A 14,757-nucleotide genomic window follows, 5' to 3' on the forward strand; every position below is an offset into this window, starting at 1 on the left:
TGGTGTCCGACTCTTTGTGATCCCATGGACTATAGCCTGCCAGGCTCCTCTGTCTGTGGGATTCTCCAGGCAAGAATACTGGAGTGGATAGCCATTCCCTTCTCCAGGGGATCTTCCCGACCCAGGGATAGAACCTGGTCTCTTGCACTGCAGGTAGATTCTTTACCATTTGAATGAGGGAAGCCCCAGCTAGAACAAAACAGGTGCCAAAGAAACAATTCATCATGGTGATAAATTATTGCTGGAACAAAGGCATATTCCACAGAGCAGTTTTTAGGATATAGTCCAGGGTCAGTTCCAGGCCCCTGGAGAAACTCTTCTGTAGCTTGTTCACTACAGGCGTCTCTAAGAGCCTTGGGTGTATTCTGTGCCCTCTGAAACACAGCACAGAGATAGAAGCCCCTGAGAAGTGGATCAGGAAACGGCCATCAGGTTGAGAAAGTAATTGATCATTTTTCTCAGTTCAAGAAGCCAGGGAGGTGGGCTTCCCTTGCAGCTCAGTGGTATGGAATCCACCTGCTAACGCCGGGGACCCGGGTTCCATCCCTGGTCTGGGAAGATCCCACATGCCGAGGAGCAACTAAGCCCGTGTGCCACAACTACTGCAACCCGTGCTCCCCAGCACGAGAAACCACTGCAATGAGAAGCCTGCACACCACAACTGAAAAAGGCCCACGAAGACCCAGCACAGTCAAAAGTTAAACAAATAAATATATCTGACAAAAGAAGAAGCCAGAGAGAAGAGGCCATTCTGGGAGACCAGTGACCCTCACTCAGAAAGAGGCTGAGGCCTGGCAGCTGAACCAGCTGGCTGCCTGGGCAGATGGTGGCTGTCTAGATCTACTCCTTGCCAAGGTTTTGTTCCCCGCCCTTCCCATCTGCCTGTCACAGCTGCCAGGATCTGCCATCCTGGTCTGGCTCAGCCAAGTGTATGAGTGGTGACCTGCACGTCAGCCCCGGGGCGGGGAGTTTCGGATTCCAGAGCCCCGCTGAGTCAACTCTGTTCTTGCCTGTGCTCTGTCTGAGCCAATGTGCCCTGGGTTTTTCCTGGCAGGCAGGTTTTCTATGCCAGCCTCAATTTTTGTACAAGGTATAGGGAAGTTGGTGGGGCTGGAGGGGGAGGACTTCAATAAAAGTTTGCTAAATAAGTGCTAAGCCTGGAGAAGGAAATGGTAACCCACTCCAGTATTTTTGCCGAGAAATCCCATGGACAGAGGAGCCTGGCAGGCTGCGGTCCATGGCGTCCCAGTGAATGCAGAGAGGGAGACTGACCATGGAACAACATTCTTCCATGCAGCCCCTCTTCCCTTCTGAGTTTCCTGCTTCAGTGCAGGCAAATATTCAAGACTGTGAAAACCCTGAGGGTGAGTGGGCAGTGGGGAGACAGGCCCCAGCTGGAGACTGAACAAGACAGACCTAGGCCCTGCCAGCAGGGCACTAAGTTGCGAGGAATGGGATGAGGATGTTTAAGAATCAGGCAAAGGGACTTTCTTGGTGATCCAGTGGCTGCGACTCCCAGCTCGCAAGGCAGAGGACCCAGGTTTGATCCCTAGTCAGGGAACTGAAGACCCTGCATGCCTCAACTAAGACCCAGCACACCTAAATTTAAAAAAGAAAAAGAAAACCCCACCAGCACATCTGCGATGATGAAGCCTTGAGCAGGAAGGAGAGCGGGAGCCTGGGTGATGCTCTCCCGGAGGAGGGGATGTTTGCGTGCTCCCGGGCTTCCTGCCTGGTCCTGCTGGACTCAACATACCAGAACCTTCTTCTCTAGCTCTTGACTTGGAGAGTGGGGGTCAGGAATGCTGCCGTTCCTGCCGGCGCCGTTTCCCCCACTGAACGTGGCTGGGGTGGGGGCTCGGAACTCCGGTGCCTGGAAGGGGACCGCGGGGAGAGGAAGTCACGTCTGCCATGGTCAGGGGTCAGTATGGAAGGCACGACGGAAAACGCACATCAGGGCCTGGTGAGAGAAGCCAGACTTCTGCACCTCCCACGGCGCCCCAGACCCGGCATAACTACCCTGCTCCCAGCGTACTGAACCCCAACCCCTGCCCCCACTCCCCGCCCCCGGAACTTCACGCGCCCCGCCTTCCAGGCTCCTCCTTCTTCGCGCGCGCAGCGCTTATAACAGAGGGCGTCGCAGGGAGACACCAAGCCGAGGGCCGGGGGCTGTCGTTCGTCTTTCCTCCGGCTTCTGCACCGAAGCGAGTCCTCCGCCAGGGCCCTCGGGTTTCCAGCCCTCGCACCTCGACCCCAGAGTCTCTCTGGCGCTCCCTCACTCCTGCCTCCCCGAATCTCCGTGTTCCGAAGCCTGAACCACCAGGGAGGATGCGCTGCGCGCCGACAGCCGGAGCCGCCCTGATGCTGTGCGCCGCTACCGCCGGGCTGCTGAGCGCTCAGGGCCGCCCGGAGCCTCCCGAGACGCCGCGCTTTGCCTCCTGGGACGAGGTGAACGTGCTGGCGCACGGCCTCTTGCAGCTCGGCCACGGGCTGCGCGAACACGTGGAGCGCACCCGTGGGCAGCTGGGCGAGCTGGAACGGCGTCTGGGCGCGTGTGGGGCCGCCTGCAAGGATCCTGAGGGGTCCGCCGCGCCTCCGCGCGCCCAGGCCAATCTGGTCACTCCCGGCGGCGGCGACGCCTCCCCGGAAACCCTCCGCAGCTTGAAGGTACATATACGCTACTTCCCTGGAAGGGAGTGAACAAGAAGGGGCGCATCCCGAATACCCTGGTCTCTCCCTTTTGCCTGCATGCTCAGTCGCTCCGTGATATCCGGCTCTTTTGCGACTCCATGGACTGTAACGAGCTTCCCTGGTGGCTCAGACGGTAAAGAACCCGCCTCAATGCAGGAGACCCTGGGTTCGATCCCTGGGTTGGGAAGATACCTTGGAGCAGGGCATGACAACCCTCTCTGTTATTCTTGCCTGGAGAATCCCCATGGTCAGAGAAGCCTGGCAGGCTACAGTCCATGGGGTCGCAAAGAGTCGGACACAAGTGAGCGACTATGCATAGTCGCCCTCCAGGCTCCTCTGTCCATGGGATTCTCCAGGCAAGAACACTGGAGTGGGTTGCCATTTCCTCCTCCAGGGGATCTCCAGGGATCGAACCCGCTTCTGCATCTCCTGCATGGACAGGCGAATTCTTTACCACTGAGCCAACAGGGAAGCCTGGGCTCTTCTGCCCCAGCCTCAAAGGATAGAGAGTTGGAAGCAGGACCAGCGGATGAATGGAGAAGGTGGTGACAGAAGCCCGGATCCTCACCAGACTTTTACACTCTCCCCAGACTCAGCTGGAGGCTCAGAACAGCAGGATCCAGCAGCTCTTCCAGAAGGTGGCCCAGCAGCAGCGGCACTTGGAGAAGCAGCACCTGCGAATCCAGAATCTACAGAGCCAGGTGCCAGTGCTTGCTCCAGATGGGGAGGGAGGTTCAAGGTGGACTCTGCGGGTCTGGCTGTGGAGCCAGGCAGGTTGAGCAGCCTGAACCAGCCAGACCTGACATCCTCCTCCCGGTCCTGTCCCAGATGGATCACCTGGCCCCCAGGCACCTGGGCCACGAGATGGCCAAGCCTACCAGGAGGAAGAGGCTGCCCAAGATGGCCCAGCTTGCTGGCCCAGCTCACAATATCAGCCACCTGCACAGTGAGTGTCCAACCTTTTGCTGGTCTCTAGCAAAGTCCCCCCCACCCCCACCCTCACTGCCTGACTTACCATTCTTTCCTCTCTCCTTGTCGGGTCCACCTTACTGAGAAAGAGAGAGGCTCTGGCTGTGCATCCTCGTGGGGTGACAGGTCTCTGGTGAAGGGGTGACCAGGACATCCCCCTCTTCAGCCCTTACCCTTCCTCTCTGGGCTCCCCTTAAGCCCTTCTTCCCAGAAAGTCAGTGGGATTTTCCCAAAGCCTTGAGAGCCACTAACTGGAGCAGGGGGTTGGGAAAGTGGGTCCAAGAGGGGGTTGAGCTGCAAGGGTGTGGGGAAAGGGCTGGTATGGCTCAGGGACACCTTCCTGAGGGTTGGACCCTTGCAGGAGGATGGGATGGTGTACAAAAGAGTGCTAGTTTGGGAGACTGGAGCCCTCCTTGGGTTAAAAGAGAATGGCTGCTGGGGAGGGGAATGTTCTGACCTTTGGGGACACCAAGTTTTTGTTTTTGTTTTTTTTTTTTCTGCATCACTTGGCATGTGGGATCCTAGTTCCCTGACCAGGGATTGAACTCATGCCCCATGCACTGGAAGCACAGAGTCTTAACCACAGGCCGGCCAGGGAAGTCTGGCCCCTCATTTTAGAGTGTGGATCTGGGAAGGGAGACTAAGGCAGGGAACCCCCATCTCCCCAGCCATTCACACCACTCACTCTTGCATCTCTTAACAAGTCTGGGGCCCTTGATCCACGCACCTTGCCTGGCTCTCATCCCTCTATTGACCTGGACGTCGCTGATCGCCCCTTCTCACCCTGCCCCGACTCCTACAAGTTCTAGATCCTTTATTGTGTGTGCCCCAGAGCACCCCAGATCTCCAAACCAGCATCTCTGTAGGTGTCTGACCCTGGCTCCCAGCTCCCCAGTGTCTCTGTCCCACCCTAAGTTCACAGCTCCAGACCTGGCTGGCTTTCCCATGGTCCTCCTACCCCACCCCTACCCCCACTGGCATCTGTAGCAGTCTACAGCCAACTGGGTGAAAGTTCGAATCCCCCTCTTCACACCCACCCTAGGGCTGGTTGCTGGCTTCCAGCCCTCTGGTCTTGAGGGCTCTCCCACCTCTGGTCCCGCCACCTCCCCCACCGGAAAGGGGAAGGGTCCGCTACACCCTCCCAAATGGTAGCCCTGCCGTGAGAGGCTTCTGGGAGGGGCAGGCAGGCAAAGGTCCCACCTCAGGAATGTGATGGGGGAGGGGCGTCATGTGTAGGTTGGGGGACTCCGGGCTCAGCCCCGCCAAGCCGGAGAAAGGTCAGAGCTGAGGAGACAAACAGCTGGTGCTAATGGAAGCCACACTGGTGGTTTGGCCGGCTGCCTGTTGCGATTGGAGAGAGGAAAGTAGGCGAAAGGGGAGCTGCCTGAGGGGCCGGGAAATGTCACCAGTCACTCTGCGCCCGCCCCCACCCCCACAGCGCAACGTGTTCACCCCACAACCTGAGCCTTCCCTTCCCCCTTCAACCTTTCCCCTACTTTTCCTGCTGGGGTGGGGGCCAGGGACTTCCCCAGTCTGCAGACATGCCCAAGCCGTCCCTCAGTCCCTCCCTCCTTCACTCTTCAATCCTTCCTTCTCCCTCTCAGATGCCCGTGACCCCGGGTGGGGCCCCTGTGGTGCCCCCCAAACCCTATCCAGGCCTGATGCTCACCCGTGGCTGGAGGAAGCAGAGCCCCTTCCTGTTTCTGTCTGTTCTGGCCCCACCCCCACTCTGGTCCAGCTCCTTCAATCATTCTTTCATGGCATCTTTATTAAACATCTGCTGTGGGCTGGCATCAGCCAGTGCCAGATGGTGGGCAGAGAGCCATTCCTCATCCCTGACTTCAGGGACCTCATACAGTATGGGAAGGTGTGGAGAGATCACAGATGGCCCCAGTGCTGGGGAGTAGGAAGTCCTCAGTGGCCCTCAGCCTGATCTCGGGCTACTGATGGCCAAAATCTTGGCCTTCTCTGCTCACTGAAGCCGAAGAAGAAAGATACGGAGACAGAGTTTGGAGGAAATAGAAAGGTGGCTTTAATTCTCAGCCAGCAAAAAGGGAAGCAGAGTAGGCTCATGCCTCAAGAACTGTGTCCCTCCCAACCCCCACGATGAGTCTTGGGCCTTATATAAGGCAAAGGCTCACAGCCAGGGGTCGGTGATGAGGAACAAAGGTGATCGGATCTTGATTTCTTCCTCTTGCATCATTTCTAAGACAGTCATAGACTGGTGTTGGTAACTCAGTAATTGAGTCTGGCTGTTCAGTGGCTCTGTGGTCTTCCCAATGTGTAACTACAAGGGGAAGGGTGTTGTAAGGGTAAACCCCAGAAAGGCTGAAGAGCAAGCTTCGTTACAGACATGCAGAGTTAGGAGCAGTTAAAGTAAGAAAAAGGAAACAACTAGGAATGGTCAGGCCTGATCACTGTTCTCTTTATCTTCTTTGCTCTCAGGAAAGGGAAAGAAAAAACCTCATTCCTCTTTTTTCCCTATTTATTGCAACAGGATGTGGGGGGAGAGGGGAGGGATGGGTGTCAGAGACATCGTCCTTTCCAGAAGCCGGGACTTTTAATATGAGGCAGAGAACTGCATGAGGGAAGAGGTCCTAGGCAGAATACTAGCATGTTCAAAGGCCCTGTGCCCAGAGCGTGTGTGCTACCAGGAAGGCTGTGTGGCCAGAGGATGGGCGTTCAGGATGGGAGGGGGGGTGGGTCTGGCTGGTCCTGGGGAGTCATGGACAACTTCAGGCAAGTGGAAGGGGGCATGGTGAGCTGAGGAGTGCCCCCTCCTGCCCCTGTCACCGGCTGCCTAGCCCCCAGACATGCCTGTTTCCTGAGACTCCCCTAGGATGGCTCTCTGTTTCAATGCCCCCCATCTTTTGTCTGCCCTTCAGGACTGCCCAGGGACTGCCAGGAGCTATTTGAAGATGGAGAGAGGGAAAGTGGATTGTTCCAGATCCAGCCCCAGGGATCCCCGCCTTTCCTGGTTAACTGCAAGATGACCTCAGGTAGGGCCCCCAGGTACCCCGAATATCACGGGCCTGGTTGTCTTTCCGTCAAGCGTAGCCACTTCTTATTCCCCACTTCCTCCTTCTCTGCTGGGTCCTGGGACAAAGATCTAGGCAGAACCCCCAGCTTACTGGCCAGCTCACCTTCTTTCTTTGCCAGTCTTCCTCCCATCCTGCTGGGGTGGGTGAGAGGAACTGCTCTCCCTGGGTTTAGAGGTGCTTTGGGATTTAGGGAGCCAAACAGGGGAAGCAGGATCCCTCGTAAGAAGAATCCTCCTGATGACCTCGCACTTTTCTGGGCAGATGGAGGCTGGACTGTAATTCAGAGGCGTCAGGATGGCTCCGTGGACTTTAACCAGCCCTGGGAAGCCTACAAAGATGGCTTCGGAGACCCCCAAGGTAGGTGTTTCCTGCAGGCCAGAGGCACAGCGGGGAGGAGGGGGCTACAGGTCTGCGGGTCCTCTTCATGGATTGGCCTCTCCCATGGCAGGTGAGTTCTGGCTGGGCCTGGAGAAGGTGCATCGCATCCTCGGGGACCGTGGCAGCCGCCTGGCTGTGCAGCTGCAGGACTGGGAGGGCAATGCCGAGTCCTTGCAGTTCCCCATCCACCTGGGGGGTGAAGACACCGCCTACAGCCTGCAGCTCACGCCACTGGTGGCCAGCAAACTGGGCGCCACCACCTTCTCGCCCAGTGGCCTCTCCCTCCCCTTCTCCACTTGGGACCAGGACCACGACCTCCGTGGAGATAAGAACTGCGCCAGGAGCCTCTCTGGTGAGCAAGCCCTGTCCCTCCCCATCTTGCCCTTCTCCACACAGCTTTTCTGCATCCCTGCCCCGCCTTCAACCCCATCTGTTTCCATGCCACTGTTCTTTTTTGCGGCTGTGCCAGGTCTTAGTTGAGACATGTGGGATCTAGTTCCCTGACCAGAAATCAAACCCGTGCCCCCTGCATTGGGAGCGCAGAGTCTTAACCACTGGACCACCAGGGAAGTCCTTATTTCTGTGCCCCCTTTCTCCTTACTTGCTGTGGAACCTTAGGCAACTGACAACGCACCCCTGCCCCTTCATTTTCCCCATCTTTAAAATGGGTATAGAGACTTCCCTGGTGGTCCAATGGTTGGGGATCTGAGCTTCCACTGTAGGGGACATGGGTTCAATCCTAGGTCAGAGAACTAGGATCCTGCATGTTAAGGCCAGAAAAAAAGAAGAGGTATAACCACCCTGCCCACACCACATGATTGCTATGAAAATATTAATACAATGAGATGACTTTGCCACAGGCTAGCCACCAAGACAAATTGAAGGCAGAGCCCATGACCTATGAAATGAAACAGATGAAACTGCCTTGTGGTGGGTCGCAGAAGGATGGTTGTTAGTTGTTTAGTCACTGAGTCATGTCCAACTCTTTGTGACTCCGAGGACTATAGCCCGCCAGGCTCCTCTGTCCATGGGATTTCCCAGGCAGGAACACTGGAGTGGGTTGCCATTTCCTTCTTGGGAAGAAGGATGGAATAGTGATTAATTTCACGTGGTTCAATGTGATACAAACTAGTGAAACACAGGACAGTCATAGAAAGGCTTTAATAAGTGTTCACCAGGTGGCAAGTGTGGAGAAGTAACTCGCCAGGGCCACAGATGTAAAAGCTGCAGTTACCAGGATGGAGTGGGGAGGTGCCCTGAGCCCCGGAGGTGCCTTTGTCACAAGCTGGGGTTCCTCAGAACAGTCTGACAACCACTGCCAAAGTTCTCTCATCTAAAGCGGGTGATAGCCAACACCCAGCCCCCTCCCCACCTCAGCCTCACTGGAGACCCAAGGACCCACGGGCTTGACCGTGTCCCCTTTTCTCTGACCTCGGCAGGTGGCTGGTGGTTCGGCACCTGCAGTCACTCCAACCTGAACGGCCAGTATTTCCACTCCATTCCGCGGCAGCGGCAGCAGCGTAAGAAGGGCATCTTCTGGAAGACCTGGAGGGGCCGCTACTACCCACTGCAGGCCACCTCCATCCTGGTACAGCCCACAGCGGCCCAAGCGGCCTCCTAGCCTCCTCTCTGGGGCCTGGTCTCAGGCCCCCAGAGGACAGTGACTCTTGTCCACACGTGGCCACTCCCTGCCTGGGCAGGGGCTCCAGGCGAGGGCTGTCTGGAGCCTCGAGGACAGAGAAGATGCCCATGACTGGAGAGGTCCCCTTGATGAGTAGGGGAGGCTGCAGGAAATGCCCTCTGAGGAGAACAGGCCTGTAGGGCTGCAGGGCACAGACCCCGAAAACGTGGGACAGAGGGGCATTGAAGCCCGCTCCTCACCCGCCCAAGGAGCAGGGGATGCAGAGGGGACCGCGCGGGGGTGGGCAGCCAGGCCGGCCCTCGATGGCCAGTGGATTCAGTCACACTGACTGGCTGGAGGACCAGGGCTTCCCGTAGGCCTAGGCACCCTCACCGTATTGTGGTGCCTGGGTGCTGTGAGTCAGCTGGCGCCAACGGCCTCTGGGTGGAGCCCACAGAATTCTCGGAATAAAAGCAACTTCAAAACATTTCGTTCTTTTATGTCCTTTGGTTTGTTTTTCAAAGTGGACAGTTTTCAGAGTCCGCATAAACAGGCTCACAGGGTGGAGGGTGAACACTCAGGGCTCTTGAGGACAATGCTAGTTATCCCCACCATCTCCAACATCTGCTTTCAACTTCCTTCACTTATGGTTTCATCACGGAGATCTCATGTTCATTTTCAGAGGTACAAAGCAAAACCCTCATTTGGTCCTTCTGGAAGCAGGCAATAGAAAAAGTTAGATGCTCTTCCTGATCATACTTATGCACATGAATCTTGATAACCTTTTAGTGTCTGCCCACATGAGAGAAATAGGGATGTGAGCTGCATATTTAATGTTATTTTCTTTTTAGTGGTCACATTTTTTAAAAAGCAAAATAAAGAAAAAGGAAATAAAAACAGCTAAAGTTTAAAAAGAAACAAAGTAGGGGGCTCCCCTGGTGGTCCAGTGGTTAAGACTCTGAGCTTCCACTGCAGGGGGTACAGGTTTGATCCATGGTCTGGAAATAAGATCCTACATGCCTTGTGGCATGGGCAAAAAAAAAAAAAAAAAATATATATATATATATATATATATATATACACAAAAGAAAGAAAGTATAAAAATTTATTTAGGAGTGTACTTGATTGAACCCGATATATCCAAAATATTGCAGTTTAAACATGTAGTCAATATAAAAGTTACTGAGATACTTGATGTGGCTTCTTGTACTGAGTCTTCTGAATCCGGTATAGATTTCACATTTACGGCACATTTCCATTTGGATCGACCATATTTAAGGGCTCAGCAGCCACAGTGGCCAATGGCCACCATCTTGCACAGCCCAGCTCTACTGTGTTACTTTTCTTTTTTTTGCCTTGCCTTGCAACTTTTAGGATCTTAGTTCTCCTACCAGGGATTGAACCCATGACCTCGGCAGTGAGAGCTCAGAGTTCTAACCACTGAACTGCCAGGGAATTCCCTCTACTCTGTTACATTAACGCAGAGTTTTGTGTAAACTCTTCCCACTTTTGGCTATGTCTGCAAAAGTTTTCCTTTAAATTATATACATATAGCGGGGTGAGGAGGGGTGAATAAAAAGAAACAATATATATGTGTGTGTGTGTATGTAGTATATGTATATATGTATCTATATGGGCTTCACAGGTGGCACTAGGGGTAAAGAACACACCTGCCAGTGCAGGAGACATGAGACACAGGTTCTTCGATCCCTGGGTCGGGAAGGTCCCCTGGAGGAGAGCACGGCAACCCACTCCAGTATTCTTGCCTGGAGAAACCCCGTGGACAGAGGAGCCTGGCGGGCTACAGTCCATGCAGTCACAAAAGAGGCAGACATGACTAAAGTGACTTAGCGCACGGGCAAGCGCGCGCACACACACACACACACACACACACACACACATAAATTCAACTAATATTTCTTGAGCACCTACTAAAGGCCAAGCCCTGTCCCAAGTGCTTGGGACACTCTAGTCAACAGAAAGATCCCTGCCTGGGGACTTCCCTGGCAGTCCAGTGGCTAAGACTCCACGCTCCCAATGCAGGGGACACAGGTTCCACCCCGGTCAGGGAGCTAGATCTCACATGTCGCAACAAAAGACCCCATGTGCCACAGCAAAGATCAGAGATCCTCATTGCCACAACTATGACCTGGCTCGGCCAAATGAATTAAAATAAATAAAATTTTTTAAATAAATAAATTTGTAAAAGATTTGTCTCAGCACCATGCGTGTATTCCCATTACAGATAAGGGTCCAGAGACACTGTTATAACTGATGGTCCAAACGGAGACACTGTCGAGAGTGAAAGGGGGGGGGGTGTGTTGTTAATAATTAAGCCAGATGACACACTCCCAGGCATACAGGGACTTGTTGACCCAGTTTTTAAAAAAGTAGAGGCATATCTCTACAGCATGTGGAAAACCCATATCACTTGCTATAAACAGGTTAGGAAAACTAAGCTCGGTGAAAAAACAATGCCGATGCTTTCAAATTCCAGTTAGAGGGACTTCCCTGACTGTCCAGCGGTTAGAAGTCTGTGCTTTCACTGCCAAGGGTGCAGATTAAATTTCTGGTTTTGGGGAACTAAGATCCCGCAACCTTCATGGATCGGCCAAAATTAAATAGACTCTGAGCTCTCAGTGTTCTGGGCTCGGGTTCAATCTCTGCTCCGGGAACTAGATCCCACATGCCACTACTAAAGATGCCGCAATGAAGACTGAAGATCACTCCTGGCGCAACTAAGACCTGGCACAACCAAATAAATAAAAATAAATATTTTTAAATTTCTGAAAAATATGTTCCTCTATATAATTGAATATATATTATATATATATGAATCACTCTACTATACACCTGAAATTAACACATTGTAAATCAACTATACTTCAATAAAGAATTAACTTAAAGAACTGAAAAAAAAAAAAAAAGGTACGACTTTCTCAGTATGTGTGTGCACGTGTTAAGCTGCTTCAGTTCGTGTCTGACTCTCTGAGACCCCATGGACTGTAGCCCACTAGGCTCTTCTGTCCATGGGATCCATTCACCAGGCAAGAGACTGGCATTTCGACCTCCAGGATATCTTCCCGACTTACGAACCAAACCCGGGGATCAAGCCTATGTCTCTTGCATCTCCTGCATGGGCAGGCAGGTTCCTTACCACTAGTGCCACCTGGGAAGCCCCACATACACACTGCTGCTGTCGCCACTGCTGCTAAGTCGCTTCAGTCGTGTCCGACTCTGTGCAACCCCATAGACGGCAGCCTACCAGACTCCTCTGTCCCTGGGATTCTCCAGGCAAGAACACTGGAGTGGGTTGCCATTTCCTGCTCCAATATACACAGGAGTATGTCAAGGCTGTATATTGTCACCCTGCTTATTTAACTTATAAGCAGACTACATCATGAGAAACGCTGGGCTGGAAGAAGCACAAACTGGACTCACGATTGCCGGGAGAAATATCAATAACCTCAGATATGCAGATGACATCACCCTTATGGCAGAAAGTGAAGAGGAACTAAAAAGCCTCTTGATGAAAGTGAAAGAGGAGAATGAAAAAGTTGGCTTAAAGCTCAACATTCAGAAAACAAAGATCATGGCATCTGGTCCCATTACTTCATGGGAAATAGATGGGGAAACAGTGGAAACAGTGTCAGACTTTATTTTGGGGGGGCTCCAAAATCACTGCAGATGGTGATTGTAGCCATGAAATGAAAAGACACTTACTCCTTGGAAGGAAAGTTATGACCAACCTAGATAGCATATTCAAAAGCAGAGACATTACTTTGCCAACAAAGGTCCGTTTAGTCAACGCTATGGTTTTTCCAGTGGTCATGTATGGATGTGAGAGTTGGACTGTGAAGAAGGCTGAGCGCCGCAGAATTGATGCTTTTGAACAGTGGTGTTGGAGAAGACTCTTGAGAGTCCCTTGGAGTGCAAGGAGATCCAACCAGTCCATTCTGAAGGAGATCAGCCCTGGGTGTTCTTTGGAAGGAATGATGCTGAAGCTGAAACTCCAACACTTTGGCCACCTCATGTGAAGAGTTGACTCATTGGAAAAGACTCTGATGCTGGGAGGGATTGGGGGCAGGAGGAGGAGGGGACGACAGAGGATGAGATGGCTGGATGGCATCACCAACTCGATGGACGTGAGTCTGAGTGAACTCCGGGAGTTGGTGATGGACAGGGAGGCCTGGCATGCTGCAATTCATGGGGTTGCAAAGAGTCGGACATGACTGAGCGACTGAACTGAACTGAACTGAACTGAAACATAAAATAGGTAACCAACAAGGGCCTATTGTACACTGCTGCTGCTGCTGCTGCTGCTAAGTCGCTTCAGTCGTGTCCGACTCTGTGCGACCCCATAGACGGCAGCCCACCAGGCTCCCCCGTCCCTGGGATTCTCCAGGCAAGAACACTGGAGTAGGTTGCCACTTCCTTCTCCAATGCGTGAAAGTGAAAAGTGAAAGGGAAGTCGCTCAGTCGTGTCTGACTCTTCGCGACCCCATGGACTACAGCCTACCAGGCTCCTCCAACCATGGGATTTTCCAGGCAAGAGTACTGGAGTGGGGTGCCATTGCCTTCTCTGTATTGTACACTACAGGAACTATATTCAATATTTTGCAATAGCCTATAATGGAAAATAATCTGAGATATATATTTATATGAATATATATTCATATATATTTACATGAATCACTTCGCTATATACCTGAAAGTAACAGAACATTGTAAATCAAGTGAAAGTGAAAGTGTTAGTCGGTTCAATCATGTCTGACTCTGCAACACCATGAACTGTAGCCCATCAGTCTCCTCTGTCCATGGGGATTTCCCAGGCAAGTGGATTGCCATTTCCTTCTCCAGGGGATCTTCTCGACCCAGGGATCAAACCCAGGTCTCCGGCACTGCAGGTGGATTCTTTACCATCTGAGCCACCAGGGAATCCCATTGTAAATCAACTATACTTCAATTTGAAAAGGAAGGAAGAAAGACTCTGACTCCTATGCAAAGAACAGACTGTGTGAGGTGAGCACAGAGCAGGGAATTTTGGGAGCAGGAAATTACACAGGTCCGGGGAGTGGTGACAGGGCTGGGACAGGGGCAGCAGCAGAGGAGAGGGTGCCAAGTGGTCAGAAATTTAGGAGGGAGTAGGGGCAGAGTAAGGCAACTGAGGGAGGTGATGGGAGAGAGGGGCAGGGGAATAAAGGATGAGAAAAAGAGAGGAGTCCACAACCTCTGGCTTTGATGATGGGAGTAGGGGGGATGGAGTCACAGGAGGAGGAGAGAATATGGGAAAAGAGGTCAAATTTGTGTTTGGGATGCCTGGTGAACATCCCAAGGATGAGGTCCAGGAGGCAATTATAATAATTACTATAATTAGCACATGAGTTCTATGCTTGCACTGGCGCCTGCATGCTCAGTTGTGTCTGACTTGTTGCAGCCCCATAGCCTGCCCACCAGGCTCCTCTGTCTATGGAATTTTCCAGGCAACAATACTGGATCAGGTTGCCATTTCCTCCTCCAGGGATCTTCCTGGCCCAGGGATCAAAGCCAAGTCTCCTGCATCTCCTGCAACGTAGACAAATTCTTCACCACTGTGCCACCTGGGAAGCCCCTATACGTATGCTATCATTAATCAGCCATTTATTGTGCACTAGCTGTGACAAAGCAGTGATGCCCACAGACACAGTCCCTGCCCTCACAGGATTGATGCTCTATTGGTGGGGGACAGAAACTAAATATGTTATTAGATTTGTGAAAATTAGAAACAGGAAACCTCAACTAAAATTGGCATCAGAGGGACTTCCCTGGTGATCCAATGGCTAAGACCCCACACTCCCAATGTAGGGGGCCCAGGTTCGATCCCTGGTGAGGAAAACTAGATTCCACAGGCTGCAACTAAGAGCCTCCATGACTCAACTAAAAGATCTTGCATGCGGCAACTAAGACCCAGCACAGGCAAATCAAAACCAAAAAAAAAAAAAAAAGGAGTTAAAAAGGCTTGCAGAGGGAGCTCTTATGGCCTGCCACTCTTCAATTACCACAAACAGGAAGACATCA

At 52.6% G+C, this 14,757-nt stretch overlaps 2 protein-coding genes across 5 annotated transcripts in view; both read left to right on the top strand.

Annotated features, from left to right (window-relative positions):
- Window positions 1-14,757, top strand: part of HNRNPM (heterogeneous nuclear ribonucleoprotein M) — a 311,395-nt gene that overhangs the window by 215,953 nt on the left and 80,685 nt on the right. The window lies entirely within an intron of this gene.
- ANGPTL4 (angiopoietin like 4) lies at window positions 1,160-9,187 on the top strand. Its single transcript, XM_069591269.1, has 7 exons — window positions 1,160-2,667; window positions 3,282-3,392; window positions 3,520-3,637; window positions 6,546-6,659; window positions 6,963-7,058; window positions 7,150-7,431; window positions 8,519-9,187. Exons 1-7 carry the CDS (start codon window positions 1,912-1,914, stop codon window positions 8,698-8,700), a joined length of 1,659 nt encoding a protein of 552 aa, XP_069447370.1. The 5' UTR covers window positions 1,160-1,911; the 3' UTR covers window positions 8,701-9,187.

The sequence above is a fragment of the Ovis canadensis genome, chromosome 5, assembly GCF_042477335.2.
Source record: "Ovis canadensis isolate MfBH-ARS-UI-01 breed Bighorn chromosome 5, ARS-UI_OviCan_v2, whole genome shotgun sequence".
Lineage (NCBI taxonomy): Eukaryota > Metazoa > Chordata > Mammalia > Artiodactyla > Bovidae > Ovis > Ovis canadensis.

Excerpts from the sequence above, each read along its gene's own strand:
- ANGPTL4 (XM_069591269.1), top strand. The coding sequence starts at position 1,912 with ATGGTCAGGGGTCAGTATGGAAGGCACGACGGAAAACGCACATCAGGG. Across the intron at positions 7,059-7,149 it reads TGGCTTCGGAGACCCCCAAG|GTGAGTTCTGGCTGGGCCTG; the intron begins GTAGGTGTTTCC and ends CTCCCATGGCAG. Across the intron at positions 7,432-8,518 it reads CTGCGCCAGGAGCCTCTCTG|GTGGCTGGTGGTTCGGCACC; the intron begins GTGAGCAAGCCC and ends TGACCTCGGCAG.